Source organism: Petromyzon marinus, chromosome 4, assembly GCF_048934315.1.
Source record: "Petromyzon marinus isolate PM22_M1 ecotype Great Lakes invasive population chromosome 4, UKy_Petmar_22M1.pri1.0, whole genome shotgun sequence".
Classification (NCBI taxonomy): Eukaryota; Metazoa; Chordata; class Hyperoartia; order Petromyzontiformes; family Petromyzontidae; genus Petromyzon; species Petromyzon marinus.
Genome location: NC_133670.1, coordinates 25,017,646 through 25,037,421, shown reverse-complemented (window position 1 = coordinate 25,037,421; position 19,776 = coordinate 25,017,646). Strand labels below are relative to the sequence as shown.

Here is a 19,776-nt window from a genome sequence, read left to right as displayed (position 1 = left end):
TCTCACTCTGTAGGAGGTGATTCTCTCACTCTGTAGGAGGTGATTCTCTCTCACACTCTGTAGGAGGTGATTCTATCTCACACTGTAGGAGGTGATTCTATCTCACTCTGTAGGAGGTGATTCTATCTCACTCTGTAGGAGGTGATTCTATCTCACTCTGTAGGAGGTGATTCTATCTCACACTCTAGGAGGTGATTCTATCTTATTCTCGAGTCCAGCATAAAGGCGCCACTCGGGCTAGGTCGCGTTGTCGCTAAGGAGAGACAGGGGAATAACTTTTTTGCCCGAGGCTGACGTTGTAATTATTCATACAATGGATTATGCATGTTTGGAATATTTAAGCACGACTGCAAATTCTCACGGCAAGTATGCACGAGATGGGTGTTGCCTTTTATGCAATGAGAAAAACAATAATGCCATTCAATTATCCAGGAAAGCCTCACCGGGTCTCGAGGCTATTTATTTGCATTGGGATGTTTGGCCACTTCTGCTAAAAGAGTGTCTTGTGATGCCAGTTCGATTCATTGCGGAACAAGATTGACATCTTGGCTCAACCACAGAGCCGCTGCTGCTCCCTCCATTCCAGCCCGGAATGCCATCGGAGCCAGCTCAGCGCCCTCCGACCCCTGGGCCACCCGGCTGCCTCCCGAACCGACCTTCGAATCGACGGCCCGACGCATCGCTACGACGTCCCGAACATTCGCCGTACGCTGCCATCGCTCACACACCCCACCCCACCCCGACCTTGGTAGAGCTGACGGGCGCCGGTGCCGTGTGGGAGTGCAGGTGCCGGTAGCTCCCGTACAGGCCCCGCTCGTGGTTCCTGGGCGGTGCGCCGCTGCGCAGGGCGTGCGGCACGGTGGCGGTGAGGCGCGGCGGGCCCGGAGTGCCGCTCGCGTGGCCGACGGCGGCGTCGGCGTCGTTGAGCCGCGCCCCGTCCACCGTGTGGCGCCGGCTCACGGGCCGCTCTAGCCGCGTGCCGCCGCGCTCGCGCCCATTGCGCGGGGCCGCCGACAGCACCTCGTCCCTGGAGAGCAGCAGGGGCCGGCGGAGCACCACGCCTTCTGTGGGACGGTGCGGGGGTGGGGAGAGAGAGCGTGAGAGAGCGTAGGAGAGCCCGGGAGGATGGGAGAGCACGTGCGACGGAGCAAGAGGTGTGCGCCAAGGAGCAGGCGGAGCACGTGGCGTGGATCTCGGGTGCGGGAGATGACGGGGGGGGGTGAGGTGAGATAATTGCGTGGGAGGATACAGGGAGGCGTGGACGCAAGTGGGGAGGTGTGACGACAGCGCGTCGGAGGACGTGCGAGCGCGTGGGGGGAGAGAGGGAGGCGGGAGGGAGTGGAGGAGGCGGCAGACGATTGGGAAGAAGAGAGATGAGCAGAGTGGCGGTGAGCGCAGCATGGGGTCAGAGAGAGAAGTTTGGTGGTGGTGGAGGTGGTGGTGGGGGAGCAGTGGTTGGGGGGGCCGGAGGCGGATTCAGACAAGAGGGAGGGAAGATCGAACATGTCAGGATTCGGCAGCATTTATCAACGCCCGCAAAGTCCAGCGTGCACTTCGTGTTTAACAAATCAGAAACGCTGCTCCCAAACCGATCGACCGGCTCTGTTGTGCTGCAACAATTGGTGACTGCCCTCTCAGGTCACCCGTCTCTGACACGAGACAAACCGCGGCACTTCCGCGCACCGCACAAACAATGAACCGAGCAATCACATCACTGTCTGCTGATGGCACTTTATCTGTAATCAGGTGAGATGTTACATGTATAGACAAACACAAAGATCCTCCCCCCCCCCCCCCCATAGCTTTAACAGGCTGTTGGGGCAAGTGGTGTTAGCGAGCACCTATGAAGGCCGGAACGGTACACAAGGTGGGTGGGTGGCCAGCACCACGCTCGACCGCCTTTGTCTCCCCAGTGGCGATTGCTTACACACCACACCAGGTACTTATTTTAGGCTGAGTCGACCTAGGGGAGGCCCGGGACCGGTTCAGATATTCATCACCGATGTTGGCCGTCAACAGGTATGCAACCCGGGTTGCCTGGTTCGTAGCGCAACGTGCTAACCGCTACACTAATGCTCCCCTATACATTTGTACCAACACCTGCCATTCGCCAATAAGTGTGCCAGGCCAGGTGCAATTTGAGGCCACGTGAAGTGTCGAAGGCTTGTCTGACAGGAGGAGGTCTCGGCACAGATCCAGGTGCCGTGGGTTGACTGACTGAGATGACTGGTAGATGCACCATCTGTACCCGCTATTGTGCCAAATATACCGAATACACACACTGGTACACACTGACACACACTGACACACACATCTTGCACTGTGAATGTCCTAAGCACTTTAGCAAAGTCCCTATTTGTTGCACGCCCGGTAAAACCAGTCAGTCGCGTTCGCACGAGGCAGCGCGGCACGTCACACAGAGCCAGACACGTTCCCCGCGCCGTCCAATCATCAATGGGCTCATTCCATCATGTTTCTTGGATTATTTTTTACTCGGGGAAGGTCATAAAAACACGAAACGCGACAACGTGAACATGGCGCCTTTCACATATTCACCACGTGTCCGATTCTAGCTTTGGTATATATAGGCAAAAGCGAATATCTCCCAAACAGCCTTTTAATAGACTGTTGAGGCAGTACTGCGAGCGATTAGAGCACCTATGAAGGCCGGCAAGAAACGCGAGGGATTAAGGTGGCCAAAAATCACGCCCGTCCTATTTGTCTCCCCAGTGGCGATGTTTGCACATCGGCAGCAGGTAATCATTTGACGCCGAGTCGACCTAACAGAGACCCAGGAGCGTTTCAGAACATTTATCTCCATTTATTATTCCTGTTCCATGGCCCGTAGGAAGGACCCCCCGGACTAGCGGTGCGGCTGGGTTGGCCAAAGCGGCCGGGGAGTCCAGCCAGGTGCCGGCTGCCCCCCCCCCCTGCCCCACCTTTGCACAGGGACGGAGGGTGACCAGGACTTGGGCAGCCTCGAGGGAGGAAAAGACGGCAGATGTCGCTGCCCTTACGAGACTTGATGGGGGGCGAGGGGGAGCAAAGAGGAGCACGGCAGATTGCATCACCCACAGCTCTCGAGTACGCCGGTCGGGAAGCCGATGCCGCGTGCGAGGGGGGGTGGGAGATTGTCAGTACCACTTGGGGTGATCAATGGTGCCACGGTACCCCACCGTGAGCAGAAAGCTTGGTTATACGTAACCGTCTGTTTTATGGACGCACTTAAATATTTGTTTTCAAATTCCGTGGCGACCTCACACGTGTTTCCTTCCACCGCACCTCCGATTAGCACGGTTGGCTACGTACGGTTGCGAAAGAAGTTCAACATACATACATATCACGATTAGTTTGTTTTTCTTCATTCCAAATGTATATATATTTTTGTTTCAACAATAAAACTACAATTCCCTTCTTTCACAAACATTTCCCCGCAAAGAGTCACCAACCACGGCACTATTGCCACCCTACGTGCCTGCATAATCTGGAAAAAAATAAAACCCTTGAGGAAATCACCGTCAGCATTTGCCACCCTGGATGGTACCCGATTATAAATGTTTGGGCCAATGGCTCAAGGAACGAGGAGACGCACGGTGGCCTGGGGTGGGGGGGGGTAAGAACCACGACGGGCCCACACGAGACATCGATCGCGTCACTCAAATCTGTCCGCTGCTCGCTCGTGATTCCGACGCGTCCGGCTGCACCGCGCCACGCCGCTGCGACGAGCCGGAGAGCGACGTCCGCTCAGAGGCGGTTCGGCGAGCATCGGCGAGCATCCGCGAGCATCCGCTCGCGTGGCGTTACGGCACTCGCGCCCGTCGGCTCCGTCAGCTCCGTCAGCCCCGACATCTCCCTCCACCCTCCCCCCCACCACCCCACTGCCACTTCCCATCGCACATTCAGTCCTGCGAGCGTGATTTAACCGAGCGAGTACCTAACGAGGTGGCCATTATCGCTTCTGCAAGGACGATTTGGCAAATGTGCTTGCGCGGACGTTTGCCGTTTGTTTTTCGACTCGGCGATTTCATGCAAAGCGGCCCAGCGGTTTGCACGGTGGCCGCCCGAGCAGCACTTTCCAAACCACTCCGTGTGCTCCTCCTCATCCTCTCGTAAGCACCCACTTAGCACTCTGCCGGGCTGCACCGTGCAGCACACGTGAAGCGAATTTGTCCCCTTCTCTCCTCTCATCGCCCAATGCCGAATGTAACGGCTCCCTCAACCAGCCGCCGCCGCCTCCTCTCGCGATGCCATCGCTCCATCTCCTTGGTGGACATCCGCTCGGGGGCTCTCCATTCCTCGGCTGATACCCCGTTCATTATTCCTGACCATCGGCCACCGTCCCGTCTTCGAGCACGTGTCCTCCCGCACCAAGGCCACTGACGTATCCGAGCACGTCGAATGACGTCTCTCAACGCGGGTCTGTAAAATGCCTCGCGACATCACTAGGCACCAGGCACGCACGGCGAACCTCGCACCGCCGCGCCGATCTGCCCGCATTCCCGGCGAAGCGTTGTAGTAAATCGTCCGTCCATCCATCAGCGTCGGCTCTGGGGTTCGGAGGTCGACGCTCGGCGCAAACGTCTCACCACTTTCCCCGTGCGGAGTTTGGGTCCACTCTTTAATGTCATCGCCCCCCACCTCACCTCCCCTCACCCTCCCCCCCCCACCAAGTCCGTCTTTGTCTTCCTCTGTGTTTTAGATAAACACTTAGCTAATAAGCAGGCGCTGATAATAGCCGGCAAAAAAACCACATCGCGGCACGGCCACCGCTCCCAGAAAAGGCACGGCTGCTAAAATATTGACCGCAGCGTTCGAGAGCTAATAACAACGTTGGGGAGATAACCGTACTTTCCAAAGTGGCGCGAGGTCGCTGCCGGCATATTCTCCAAACGGAACGCCGTGCGTCACCCTCGTTGGTTAAAGGAGGCGATGTGTGCTGGGAACAGCCACTGTTTGCGTGCAGTTTGCACGCTCGCCAAACCTCAGCCCCTATTCCGCAACTTACGTCGATCCGGGCAAATTAAATTCACGGAGATAATTACGTTCCAGCGAGGAGCGCGCCGCGCTTCCTACGAAGTTTTAGAATGCGACGGTTGAAAGTTTATCACAGTGGCTCGACGAATAATTGTTTTTTTTCCTTTGTAAAAAAAAAGAGTATTCGCACAAGTCACTTTAATACTGAAATATAACCTTTTTATTAAATGAGGCCACCTATCCCTCTACCCTCTCTACGTCCGTGCAATGAAGAAGGGCCATTGCTCAAAAACCGTCGCCTGTTTTATATCCATTTGAAAGCCGCTGACGTGTCGAGTTTCGCTTCGTCGTTGATTGTGATCGTTGCATCGCCGGCAACGTGGCGGCAATGGAGGCTGTCGAGCCTGAACGTCCCATGAACTGCCAGCCGAGGTGTCGTCACGGCTTCCAAAAAAGCGCAGTTTTCACGACTCACCCCCGCTCCGCCTCCCTGTGTTGACCGATCAACTCCGTTGACATACAGATCAAGTCGTCACGCACCGCACACGCCCGATGATTGCTGCGCACGTCCCCCATGGATGCAGAGGACGTGCAGTTAAAGCTTCCGGTAGAGGTGTGTGTGTACGTGTGTGTGCGCGTGTGGATTCATATTGTAGTCGAGCGGACATGGAAGGTTGCCTCTGTGGGTAGAGGCAACACGAGACGTTGGTCTGGAGACGGACGGAGTTGTAGGAGAGTGATTCACGACGCACGCATGCCACGCGCGTATTTTGTTTTTATATACGCCTGTCATCTGTGCACGTGCCGTTCGTGTTTCGAATGCCTCTGCGTTTCAGACGATTATGATACAACGGAACTGCGAACGTCCCCCTTTCATTTCTGAGATCTGAAACACAATCTCAGTCTCCGTTGCGTTCGGTGCTTCACGGGGGTGAATTTGAACTTATCTCAAAGTAGCTTGATTTAAAAAATAAAACATCAAAAAAAACCCACCGATGGCATAACCGATCCGCGCCGTGCACAAAGCACAGACGGCAACACGCGAAGTGGATAAAGGCACAGCCCTGCAATTACTCTCTCACGCCGCTGCTTGTAGAAGGGCCCCGACTCCATGGAGATCTCGGAGGACCCCCTTTTCCAATCGACCAGATTGTGGCGGTGTACCCGTGTCCACTGCTGGATGGGCGGGAGGGTAGGGAAGCGGTGGGGGCAGATTTAAGAAGCTGGCACCGTCGCTCCGACTGCCCGGTTGCGATTCGAGTCTGCTCACCGCTGCGCCCCAGCAGCAGCCTCCTTCAGTCGGGAGGGGGCTAGAAGTAAAGGAAACGCCCGAGCAACGCGATGCTCCTCTACCTAATTTAATTCCTCCACGGGGCTAATGCCTTGCGACATTACGGCTCCCGACGACCAAATTAAGTGTGATCACATTTGGTCGGCGAAAACAAGGGGGGAGGGGGTGTGGAGGTGGGGCGGGTGAACGGGAGGAGGGGCGGGGGACGATGGGGGGGGGGGGTTGTGGGACAGGGAGGGTGGTGCTATTGCGTTAAATAAGCCACGCCGTTTCGGGCACGCGTAGTTACGGCATCAGAATCTTTATTGGCCCCGGGGGGATCCGACGAGCTATGAATCTTTTATATTATTTGGGTCTTTCGGTAAAGCCACGTAGATAGAAAAATAATAAACATAAAACATGTATTATTTTTCTATCTACGTGGCTTAACCGAAAGACCCAAAGAATATGAATCCCTGCAGTCACGAAAGCTTTAAGTCAAGATGTTCTGGCTCATGTTGCCACCGCTCATGGTCTCGCTCCTCGTTTGAATCACGACGAAAGTCCGGAGGGCATCGCACGTCAAACTCTCCACCACCCCTCCCCCACCGCCATCTCCGATACGTGAATCGAGGCCGAACGCTCACGGCACGTACCAGCTGCGTCTCGGTCACCCAGCGCTGCCTTCAACTCTGAGACTTCATCCTCCCACCCCCATCGCCGCTCGCTTCTGTCCTTCGCGTCTTCCCAAACCAACCCAACCCCCCTCCTCCACCTCGTGATAATAACCTGCTGCCGCCGAACACATTATCACGCGTCCCTTGAAGGTGACGGCGGCTGCAACGCCAACTCGCCAACGCAAAGGTCGCGTGACGTTGTTCGCGAACGGGGGGAGGGGGGGGAGGCCGTCACGTGCCGGTGGCTGCGAAATCGCCCTTCTTATTACAGAATCACGCGAGCACAGGGTGAAATATTCTAAGAGCCGTCGTCATGTAGAGAAATGCCAGACGTCAACGCGTCTCCTTGCTCACGTGAAAAAGAGCGGTAGAGCTGCTGCTGCTGTGAGATAGAGGTGACCCTGAGTCTTGCAGTGGAAATTCCATGTTCTTATGTTTGCTAAACATACTTAACTAAACGATTTTTTTATTTCACCAGATAAGGCTCACTGAGCTATGTAGCTCTTTTTCAGAAGCAACCTGGCCATAAATGATAGCTCAACGAAGTGGCTTATCATGTGGACATTTATATCAGCCAAATACTCCAAGCTCATGTTGATTCTAAATGTGGAGGGAAAAACCGGAGGACCCAGAGGAATGTCCACGCGACCACGGGCAGAACATGCAAACTCCAAATATACAGGCGTCAGGGTCGGGATCAAGCCCCAGGCGAGGGAGATAACATCTCACCACCGCGGTGCCCCACATTCTCTGCAGATGACACCCACTGTGCAGACCTTCCTATACAGGTTATATAAAATAGTGAGACGTTTTTGGGGCCAAGAAGCCATTGCCAGCAACGTGAGCCGACTAAATTTTAGTTGGATAGCGGAGCCGGCTCTTGCACAATTACCAAAAGTCATTCCTCAAATTCTTTGAGAGCGTAGACACGTCTGCCAAAGATGTAATTACTGCAACAACAAAAAACAATAGCAGTGTTTTAAACGAGCTTGTGTTGTAGTGTATCTCGTGATTCCAATCATTTCAGGACACTAGCACATGCTCTCAGGACAATGCTCAGTTATTTTCATCATCGGCAGCAGCATCAGCATCAGTCATGGTCCATCCACTGCTGGATGAAGGCCTCCCTAAGCTACCACTGCCATCTGTCATACCCCTGCGATGTAATAGTCCACCCAGCACCTGCACACGCACTGACTTAATCCGCTTGATTAGAATTATTATTTAATTTAGCAATCAAATCTATCCTGATGGCTGCATGGCACACGTACCGACAATCACGTGGGTCCAAGTTGTCACTCGATGGCTAAGCTCCACGCACTGCCGCTGCGGGGTGGAGGTTGCGTCTCCACGACCCACGCATCTCCGGCAGCACGCTCCGATGAGGTGACGGCCACACGCCCACCGACATCTCGACAGGTGAGCGGACACGGTCGCGCCAGACATCACGGGCAATTTATTTCCTGTCACCGCCGCGTCACGCTCCACGATAATAATAATAATAAATACAAACAATAACACGTTTCTCTCCCGACTGCAAAATTTAGTCCGCCAGGTTCCAAATGTCAACCTCATTTTTTGTATTCTCACCGCGCGGAAGGCAAAACCACCGGCCTCGATCCGGTGCAGCTTCGGCACGACCTCCCCGTAACCGCGTCGGCGCACGCCTGCTCGCACACTCCCCTCCGCCCTCTGGCTTTGACCACGTCCCGGATTAGTATTCTTCTTCCTCTCCTCACCTGCGGCCTTGCATCGCAGCTCATTGTTGTCCTTTCCCCGCAACTCTGAATAGCACGGTTGGCTATGTAAGGTGCGAAAGAAATTCTACGTACATATCGTGAGGGAGAAAAGTATTCGATCCCCTGCTGATTTTGTACGTTTGCCCACTGACAAAGAAATGATCAGTCTATAATTTTAATGGTAGGTTTATTTGAACAGTGAGAGACAGAATAACAACAACAAAAAATCCAGAAAAACGCATGTCAAAAATTTTATAAATTGATTTGCATTTTAATAAGGGGAATAAGTATTTGACCCCTCTGCAAAACATGACTTAGTATTTGGTGGCAAAACCCTTGTTGGCAATCACAGAGGTCAGACGTTTCTTGTAGTTGGCCACCAGGTTTGCACACATCTCAGGAGGGATTTTGTCCCACTCCTCTTTGCAGATCTTCTCCAAGTCATTAAGGTTTCGAGGCTGACGTTTGCCAACTCGAACCTTCAGCTTCCTCCACAGATTTTCTATGGGATTAAGGTCTGGAGACTGGCTAGGCCACTCCAGGACCTTAATGTGCTACTTCTTGAGCCACTCCTTTGTTGCCTTGGCCGTGTGTTTTGGGTCATTGTCATGCTGGAATACCCATCCACGACCCATTTTCACAGTACGCACATGTCCAGGTTTGATAGTCAATGGACAGCCGCGGCAGCAGCCGAATGGATTTGTTCCAACGCCTCCGCCGAGTTTAACCCGAGGTTCATGCCGGTGCCCTCGCAGTGCGGTCCGCGACGGTCTGCTCAGGATTCCCACGGTCGGCACACCACCCACCGGGCTTCCACCGCCCGGTTTCCCGATTCAAATAGATGGCTGCAAGTGGCCGCATCTAACCGTGGGTGCTGCGGGTTCTTTGGCGCAGCGTGATTTTCGTTTTCGAGGCAGGTCTAACCCGGTGGGACGGTGGTGGGGGGGGGTAGCGTTTGATGGGTTTGGCTGGTGATTACACATTATATTAGAAACATCGCTGGTTGTACAAAGCTGTAAAGACATCATGGATCCAGCCTCTGCCACTTGACAACTCAACCTCCCCCGCACAGCCTTGCCTTACCTAACCCCGTCGCGACTCCCGGAGAGAGACTCGTAAAATGGAGACGGCTCTGCTTACCCCTCCACTAACCCCCCCCCCCACTTCAACCCCCCACCCCTTTAAACTGCGGTGCCGCACTCATACCGCTACCGAGCGGCATAAATCAACACGGACGTGCACGTAATTCTGCTGAGCAGAGGCGAGCGACGCCGGTTTTGCCCGCGGAGACAGCAGAGGTTGTTAAGCAAGCGCACGCAGGGGAGACGTGTGGCCGTTACCACAGAAGATCCGCCCCGATTTAGCCGCGCGGTAGAGAATGTTGGGACAAGGGCTGTTTGGTAAGTGCCCGTTAAACGCCGGCTGGACACCCGAGGGTCATAACAAATTCGGTTAAGTGTTGCGAATAGATTTCGCGAGGAGTTACATAATGTCCGTGGGTGCAATTCAATCCGCTTAATTCATGGGGGTAGGGCGATGGCTGGACGGGGCGGCACATGCCCCAACAAAGCAGAAGGTCGTCCAAAAACATCTCTGGTCATTCCATCATCTCTTGCGGGTCGGTAAAACAAGGACTTGACGGCGATTTCCACTGCCGCTAAAAACTGGACCCCTCCTGCCTAGAGCACTCGGAATTTCCACCGGCGGCTCGGAAGCCCGGAGGCCCGCTAGTGGGGGCGAACCCAGGCCCTCGGTCGAGGATGGGTGGAAAGAGGACAAATGAATAACAACAACACATCTAATGACACCTCGCGGCCCCACTGCAGGCAGTAGGCGGGTGAGTGGGGAAGGTGGGGGGAGGAGCCGTGATTTGTAGAAACGTGCGGCTGGGTGATTTGAAACCCCCTCCCACCCTGCCTCCACCCACGCCCCCCCCGACCACGATCCCAACTCGGTCCCGACGAAGCAAATTGATTCACGAAACGGCACGCTCTCCGTGGCGGCTTGCAAGGCGTCGTTTTTTTTTGACGAGACAATAACAACGGCTCTAAATATAACCCGATCCCGCAGAGTCGGTTGGACAGAGGGCGTGAGAGAGCGAGAGAGCGAGCGAGGTAACTCGAAGCGAGCGAACAAGCGAGCGAGGCGCACGAACGAAACGCGGCGGCGTGACCGCCCGAACACCACGCGGCTCACAGCCCCTATATTCGTCACCGTAAATTACATATATCGGCCAAGGTGGTGCAGGGGTGGGTGGGCATGGTGGAATGGGCGAATGGTACCTGCCCTCCCAGAGCCAAGGGAAGCAAAATTAGTGTGTTTGTTTACAGTGCCCGTCTAAAATTGCAACGCATATTTACCGGAGGTAATTTTGGGCCGCTCATATTAGCGTCCGTGGGTAATTATTGACCGCGCTCTCGCGCGTGCGGTTTGCGTGGACGACGCACGCCCAGAAGAGGAGCACAGACAATTATTCGCACGGGTTCCAACATCTATCACAGTTGCTTTGGTGAACTTAAGCAGAGAACACAGCAATTAATTGAAATAAAAAATACAACGTGAATGCAGGTGGCCGTCTGTATGTAACCGCATCTCTACAGAAAAGACTACCGTAAGGACACTGTGAGCATGTTTAATTTAGAGAGAGAGAGACGGTCACCCTGTAAACATGGAACGTTGGACCAGCGTTGGACTCCGACGTCGCACGTTTACTGAGCAGTCGTAGGAAGAGGTGAAAAGGAAGGTCTTGACTGGTAGACTTAAACTGGGGGAGGGAGCCGACAGCGCGTATGCCCGCGGGAGGGGAATTCCTGACAATAGGAGCAGCAGAGGAGAGTGAGCGAGCTCCCCACTGGGAGGTTGGAGACACCTGACAAGATTGATAGTTTAGCTCGTGTCAAGTTCGACAACGCACAGTGTGCTACACTCAGGGGTAGTTCCACTTCACACCGTGTGTTTGCAAGACATCGCTTTTGCAAGACATCGCTTTTTCCCAGCTCTTCGTGGGGAACATCCACTGCTGGAGGAGCGCCTTGCCATGCCGGGCGGGCAAGATGGATCGTCGTTTCACGCGACTCTGAGCAGCGGGCACACCACGGCCAACACGTGGCAATGGTGCCATGGGGTCGTGTCGCACTCGCGACGAAGGATGTGGGGAAAGCCGGCTGAAACGTCCCCCCCTCCCAGAGCCGTGCGTACGTTTGTGCACACGTGTGCTTGCGATGTTGTTGGTCGGGCGTTCAACCGGAGAACATTATTCAAACGCGCGCGTCGAGTGAGCGAGCGTCGTTTGTCAGCAGACCGCCCGCAACTCGCAACAGAGGGTCTCATCAGCGTCTGCATTATTAACACGTGGGGGCCGCGGTATGGGATTGTGTTACCTGGAACCCAGGCCCCCTCCCCCGTCAGCCAGCAGTGGTGCAGGTGTACCGCCTGCCCACTCAATAGCTAGGCCACTGCCCTTAGCAGAGCCACGGTGCTCAAATAGAAAGTTACCCTTACTTGAAAGTTGGAAATAACCCCCCACAATTACCGTCAATACGTAAAAACAAATTCGCAGTCATTTTTTGCAAGAACAGATAAATGTCAACGGAGCTCTCGGCTCATTATTACGTCACCGAAACGACGCGATAACTGTAGTGCCTCTAGTGGCTGCAGTAGTGATTATGAAGCTATTGCCACACTACTTACAAAACAGCACAGATTCCTACACGTGCGAATCGTGCCACGAACCCACAAGCTCACGGAATCAATACGAACCGATGAACGCGCGCATCACTCCACCGCTAAAACGTCACCCTGGTGTGTAATAATTGAGCCTTTGGGTCTGCGCTCAGCAGCTGTGATAATTATGAAAATATTAATAATACAAATCAGCACACCGTTCAAAATCTGACATTTCTGTCGAAGTCGCTTTTCTCATTCGCTCGGCACGAGAGCATTACCCACGCGCATTCCCTCACTTGACATTCCGTGGCAATGGGTGGCTCCCTTGCGGTGTTCCAAACTCCCACGGCTTGGCGCCCACAGACGTCTCGTCACTGGACTCCCAACGCCGACTCCCACCTGCCGCGTCTCCCCTCACCATCCGACCTCCCACGCGAGCGCATGCATCTGGCTGAGGCCGACCGCACGGCTCACGGTCAGGGGTTTGGCGTTGCAAGGTCTGTGAAGTATGGTCAAAGGGTAAGCTCGTTGTGTTCAACCAGGTGAGGGCTCAAGAGACCCAGGGAAGAGTCACATTTTCCAAGGGTGACCTGGGGCATTAGTCCTCCAGCAGGCGGGGACTGTGAATAATTTGCGGTGTCATTTTCGAATTTGGCAAAAATTGGACCCCAACACCGGCACACGGTGGCCCTGCTCTTGCGAATGACACCAAGGGATTATTTAACGTCCCCCCTGTGAGGAAGACGATGCGTGGGGGCGGTCACTACACTCGCCGGATTTCAACCATGAACCCTCTCTGCTACAAGCGGCGAATGTGCTACCGACTAGGGCATGAGTTAATAGACTAAAGTACAATTAATTAAATGTTTACGAGCGTCATGAGAAACATCTGAGGTTGAACTGCTCTGAGTTGAGGTTGAAATCAGAATCAGAATATTTTAATTTATACCGGAGGATATCAGGTGCACCCCTGTGGTTTTTGTTGTTGTTCATTAATCTGGGAACCTTTGGGCCACTTGGGGTCCCCTACACATTGGCTTAGTTTTCTCATGCCCAGCGCTGCTGCCACTGCGCCCACCATCTTGGGGCTCGGATTGCCGCCCGCCAAGTGGCCGGCCGGCCCCTTTTGCATGTTGTTGTGCGTTGTAACCTCTGCGCCGCTATCAACATTTCTACTGTTCTGCAGGTTTCCAACAATAACATGGAAAAAGACGGCACGATTAAATACATATTTGGCACAAACCGTTCGCCTTTTACAATTTTATTGTAACGGAAAGAGCGATTGGAAAAAAAAACATGTTCATTGCGTTTTCACAGAGTGTCTTTTATTGTATTTATGTATTTTTTTTCTGACTGTAATCTCTTCCCCTTGTTATGGGAAATTGTGGCTACTGTGGGGATTTTTTTGGTTTGGTGAAGTTCGCGACCTCGAGTCAATGAGAAGCGACGATTATAAAAAAATATATTTAAAACTTCACTAATCATGCCAGCCGAGTATAAGAAGCTTTGTAAGACGCACGTCCTTCAATTTCCGAAGCGCAGTCCCGAGCAGATGTTAACAGCCGCACGGAAACGACGGTCATTTTTGTGACCACATTTTGCCATTTTATGTACACATTTTTTTCTCAGCATGTCCTGGCAAATAAAAATTGAAATGGATGCTTTGTTTTTCCGCCTCGCCCACGCAATACATTTGTTTACGAGGCACCGGTGTGGCATCACTGCACCGACGAGATTGCAACCTCGCGCTACTCCCGAGCTCGAGTGGCCATCTCGGTCGGCCGGCGCTGTGATCCCCCCCCCCCCCCCTCCATTGCGCCTGTCGCTCGCTCACCGCAGCGACGCGCAACCAATTCCTGACATCGCTCGCGATCAATTTTTACACGACGAACGGCAAAGGGTTTGGCAGTAAGCCCGCTTGCTCCGAACAATGTCTTTACATTTGAATGCCTATTGAGGGGGGAATATTTTGCAACATTTACCAACCTTGAGGCTTATAGAGCCTGCGTGGACTTTTTTTTTAATGAACAATTTCACAATTACCTATTATAACAACGCAACGATATGATCAGTGTGTCAGTACGACCTGCTGTAAAGTTATCAAGTTCCTTCTTTTGCGGTGAGCACAAAGGGGCACTTGTACTTGAATCGTACTTGAGAAATCAATGGGCATAATTGTGCTTGTTACAAGTCAATGGAAGAATTTTCTGGAGCTCAGCCACGGGCAGCTCCGGCTGAAATTAAGCCCTCCGCGCGGCCACCAAATTTTCGGTGGCTTTGGGGAGAGGGCAGCCAGAGGCGGATCCAGAAACTTCCAAGGGGACAGGGAGGGGCTGCCCTGAAATGTTAGGCTTTAAAAAATATATATTAACATCAAAACCATTCACGTGGCCCTCTCGTTTACACGCAACAACAATCAGAGCCGGGCTCCTCTCGCTGAGCTCGGCAGTCGACGATTCTACCCCACTGTCGGTTCCATTACTCGGTGAGTCGGAAAACGACAGTGGCGGAAAAAAAAAATCCTCGCCTCTATTCACACGTGCCGCTGGACGGGAGGTGATGGGCGGGGCCTAGGGACATCATCAGCCACGTCACACCAGGCGTGGCTTGTAGGGGGGGGGGGGTTATTGCCTTTGGGAGATAGGATGCGGGGAGCGGCTGCCAATTTTAATGGGGCCTGAGTAATCGACTCCAAAAGCAGTCGGTTACTATTGTTAGTTGTTTTTAATCGGCTTAATCAACGTATCGCCCCAGCTCTGAATGCCATACAAAACATATAACCTCTCCGAAACTGCCACCTGTCTGCCATTTGTTGCAGTCGAGATGATTGCAAATGTAATTTCTCTCTCGCTTTCTCCAGTTTAGTTTGTTTATGTTAGGAATCACTTTTTGATTTGCACCCGGGGGAGGGTATCGCCAGAGAGTGCTGTCGTTTCTCTCCCTGTGACAAACGAGCACGCACACAGGGAGCCTTCCTGCACCACGCCGAACCAAAATCGGTGAATTACAGCTTCATTTTTTGCAGAAGCCCTTCAAGATTCCTCACAAGCCACCGCCGCTGCTGTCGTCGGCGGCTAGTTTAATCGCCGCCACCACCACTCCATGTCACCACCCACCGCGGTGAAGTATGGTCAAACTACCTCCAAGACCCGACACAGTACCGGAAGACTGTTATCCAGCAACGAGAAATAATGAAACGCTGGCACGCAGAGGTCACGGGAGGGCCTCGCCTCAACATCGCTCCCCCGATTGTCTAATGGGGGAGGGGGTGGGCGGTGAAACAGCATTTTCTTGAAACTTTTAATGATGCGACAACCTCTTTACCATCACTTGAAAACGTAGGAGAGAAAGGGATATTAATTGCGAGGTGTCGCGCGTTTTATCTCTCCGTAGCCAGCGCATTGTAATTGCCACCACCGGGAGGCGAGTGGTGAGAATGGCTTCACATGCAACGCGTGCGATGGAACGCGTCAGAGTGGAATTGCTAAGCGGCCGCCTACCGCTGCCACTATCAACGCACAGCAATGAGCCGTGTGCCGTTGTCATTGGCGCTGTAAAAAAATATATAAGCATTTAAAGCTAAAACCCCGATCAAGAGATTCGGCATCGCTTGCAATGCCGCATGGTGAGAGTGGACGCCACCGAGCCAATCGCAGCTGGTGCAGCGAGCCGTGAGCGGGCTGGCGGGCGAACAGGTGGACGGATGAGCGAGCGGGTGGACGTGCGGGCGAGCTAATCAGCATGCGGGTGCGTGTTCGTGCAGCTTGCATCCCTCAACCTCGGAACGACAGCGTTCTCCCCCAGCGCTTCAGTACCCGGACTAAATCTCGCTCTGTGGTTCTCCTTGTCCTGGCCAGCGCACTTACAATCCTCCTTCTTTAACAACTCCACAATCCCCCACAATCCTCGTTCTTTAACAGCCCCACAATCCCCCACAATCCTCGTTCTTTAACAGCCCCAAAATCCCCCACAATCCTCGTTCTTTAACAGCCCCAAAATCCCCCACAATCCTCGTTCTTTAACAACCCCACAATCCCCCACAATCCTCCTTCTTTAACAACCCCACAATCCCCCACAATCCTCCTTCTTTAACAACCCCACAATCCCCCACAATCCTCCTTCTTTAACAACCCCACAATCCCCACAATCCTCCTTCTTTAACAACCCCACAATCCCCCACAATCCTCCTTCTTTAACAACCCCACAATCCCCCACAATCCTCCTTCTTTAACAACCCCACAATCCTCCTTCTTTAACAACCCCACAATCCCCCACAATCCTCCTTCTTTAACAACCCCACAATCCTCCTTCTTTAACAACCCCACAATCCTCCTTCTTTAACAACCCCACAATCCCCCACAATCCTCCTTCTTTAACAACCCCACAATCCCCCACAATTCTCCTTATTTAACAGCCCCACAATCCCCCACAATCCTCGTTCTTTAACAACCCCACAATCCCCCACAATCCTCCTTCTTTAACAACCCCACACTCCCCCACAATCCTCCTTCTTTAACAACCCCACCTCTGCAAGACATCACTATCGTTATTAATTATCTTCAATGCATCTATCTGTTCGGTTTCGAGTGACCATCCTCGTTACTGGGGGTCGATGTTCACGACAGACGCTCTCCATCTTCCATGGTCCCCAGCGCCTCTCATGCAGAGACCTGTCCAACGGTTCACATTGTTCCACCTCAACTGATCCGTTTCCTTCCTCTTCCCTCGTCGAGTTAAATGACGTGCTCGTCTTTTAACTCGAGCGGCCACTCAAGCGGGCGCGCAAGTGGAGTCTCGCCTGCCGCCGCACGTTTCCCCCAGCTCGATTTGACAAATCTGCGCGGGGGGGGGGATGTCTACGCGCCACCCCCCCCCCCCCCCCCCGTTTAACGCAAAGAGCACCCGAGCCACCAAGCACTGAGAGCCGCCCGTTATGTCAAGGCCCACTCGATTCGTGGCTTGGGAAAATGACGGCGTCCGCGAGAAACGATTTTGAAATTAGGTCCTTAATCGCGCCATGAGGAGCGACAAGCAAGCGCGACCGGCCGCCCCTCCTCGTTTCCCGAAAAGTGATCATTTCTGCATTGGCGGGGCTGGCGTCCGTAACAAATCAAGCGGAACAACACCACACGGCCGAGCCGCATCGCCAAAGGCGCCGCACGTAGACGGCCTTCAATTAAGGAGAGCGCTCAGCCCGGGCGGTCGAAGGCCAAACAAATAAAAAGGGAGCTCTCGAAGGTTTGCAATCTCGAATCGTGCCAAGTCGATGAAAACCAAAAACCTCAATTACTCTAAACAAACGCGGGGCAGGGGACGTGCGCGGGGATAAGCAGCCAGAACGCCGGGTACACTGCAAGTGCAGTGCAGCTTGCAAGACTTTTAAGACAAAACACAGACCCCGTGTCTATTGTCGTCCATTTGTCGCAGCTGTATTGGATGCATCGATGCGTCGATACAGTGAGGGAAAAAAAGTATTTGATCCCATTCTGATTTTGTACGTTTGCCCACTGACAAAGAAATGATCAGTCTCTAATTATAATGGTGGGTTTATTTGAACAGTGAGAGACAGAATAACAAAAAAATCCAGAAAAACGCATGTCAAAAATGTTATAAATTGATTTGCATTTTAATGAGGGAAAAAAGTATTTGACCCCTCTGCAAAACATGACTTAGTACTTGGTGGCAAAACCCTTGTTGGTAATCACAGAGGTCAGACGTTTCTTGTAGTTGGCCAACAGGTTTGCACACATCTCAGGAGGGATTTTTGTCCCACTCCTCTTTGCAGATCTTCTCCAAGTCATTAAGGTTTCGAGGCTGACGTTTGCCAACTCGAACCTTCAGCTCCCTCCACAGATTTTCTATGGGATTAAGGTCTGGAGACTGGCTAGGCCACTCCAGGACCTTAATGTGCTTCTTCTTGAGCCACTCCTTTGTTGCCTTGGCCATGTGTTTTGGGTCATTGTCATGCTGAAATACCCATCGACGACCCATTTTCAATGGCCTGGCTGAGAGAAGGAGGTTCTCACCCAAGATTTTACGGTACATGGCCCCGTCCATCGTCCCTTTGATGCGGTGAAGTTGTCCTGTCCCCTTAGCACAAAACACCCCCAAAGCATAATATTTCCACCTCCATGTCTGACGGTGGGGATGGTGTTCCTGGGGTCATAGGCAGCATTCCTCCTCCTCCAAACACGGCGAGTTGAGTTAATGCCAAAGAGCTCCATTTTGGTCTCATCTGACCACAACACTTTCACCCAGTTGTCCTCTGAATCATTCAGATGTTCATTCGCAAACTTCAGACGGGCATGTATATGTGCTTTCTTAAGCAGGGGGACCTTGCGGGCACTGCAGGATTTCAGTCCTTCACGGCGTAGTGTGTTACCAATTGTTTTCTTGGTGACAATGGTCCCAGCTGCCTTGAGATCATTGACAAGATCCTCCCGTGTAGTTCTGTGCTGATTCCTCACCGTTCTCATGATCATTGCAACTCCACGAGGTGAGATCTTGCATGGAGCCCCAGGCCGAGGGAGATTGACAGTTCTTTTGTGTTTCTTCCATTTGTGAATAATCGCACCAACTGTTGTCACCTTCTCACCAAGCTGCTTGGCAATGGTCTTGTAGCTCATTCCAGCCTTGTGTAGGTCTACAATCTTGTCCCTGACATCCTTGGAGAACTCTTTGGTCTTGGCCATGGTGGAGAGTTTGGAATCTGATTGATTGCTTGCTTCTGTGGTCAGGTGCCTTTCATAAGGGTAACAAGCTGAGATTAGGTGCACTCCCTTTAAGAGTGTGCTCCTAATCTCAGCTCGTTACTTGTATAAAAGACACCTGGGAGCCAGAAATCTTTCTGATTGAGAGGGGGTCAAAAACTTATTTCACTCATTAAAATGCAAATCAATTTATAACATTTTTGACATGAGTTTTTCTGCATTTTGTTGTTGTTGTTCTGTCTCTCACTGTTCAAATAAACCTACCATTAAAATTATAGACTCATCATTTCTTTGTCAGTGGGCAAACGTACAAAATCAGCAGGGGATCAAATACTTTTTCCCCTCACTGTATATATTATCTCCAGCTCACAATGCCTTTTAATCAAATAGACATCGCATCAAGTCGCACGCGCGAGAATCGATGCCTTTCGATCGGCGCATGCCACGCTTGTTGTTTGGTCACCTGTCGTGGAGATGGAGTAATGAGATCGTGTGCAGGAGCTGCCGGGATCGTCACACTGCAGGACCGTGAGATGCTGACGGCTTGGTGAGGCCTTTATCCAGCAGTGGACAGATCATAGCCGATGGTATTGATACAACGTACTGCGTGCGCCATCCATCGCGTGTATTTTCCACGTGTACAGGCGTGAGTTGGATTGGGGTAAGGCAGGACCACCAGGGACAGCGAAGGCGCCGACGATTTCCTGTAATGGGATCACGTGACCTCTGCAGCCACTAGA

General features: G+C 52.8%; 1 protein-coding gene across 5 annotated transcripts in view; it reads right to left on the bottom strand.

Moving 5' to 3' along the window:
* Positions 1-19,776, bottom strand: part of SRCIN1 (SRC kinase signaling inhibitor 1) — a 225,376-nt gene that overhangs the window by 56,797 nt on the left and 148,803 nt on the right. For all 5 annotated transcript variants that reach the window (XM_032946607.2, XM_076060327.1, XM_076060330.1 and 2 more), the window contains exon 2: positions 745-1,064. In XM_032946607.2, the coding sequence (XP_032802498.2) occupies positions 745-1,064 (320 nt within the window). The remainder of the gene's footprint in view (positions 1-744; positions 1,065-19,776) is intronic.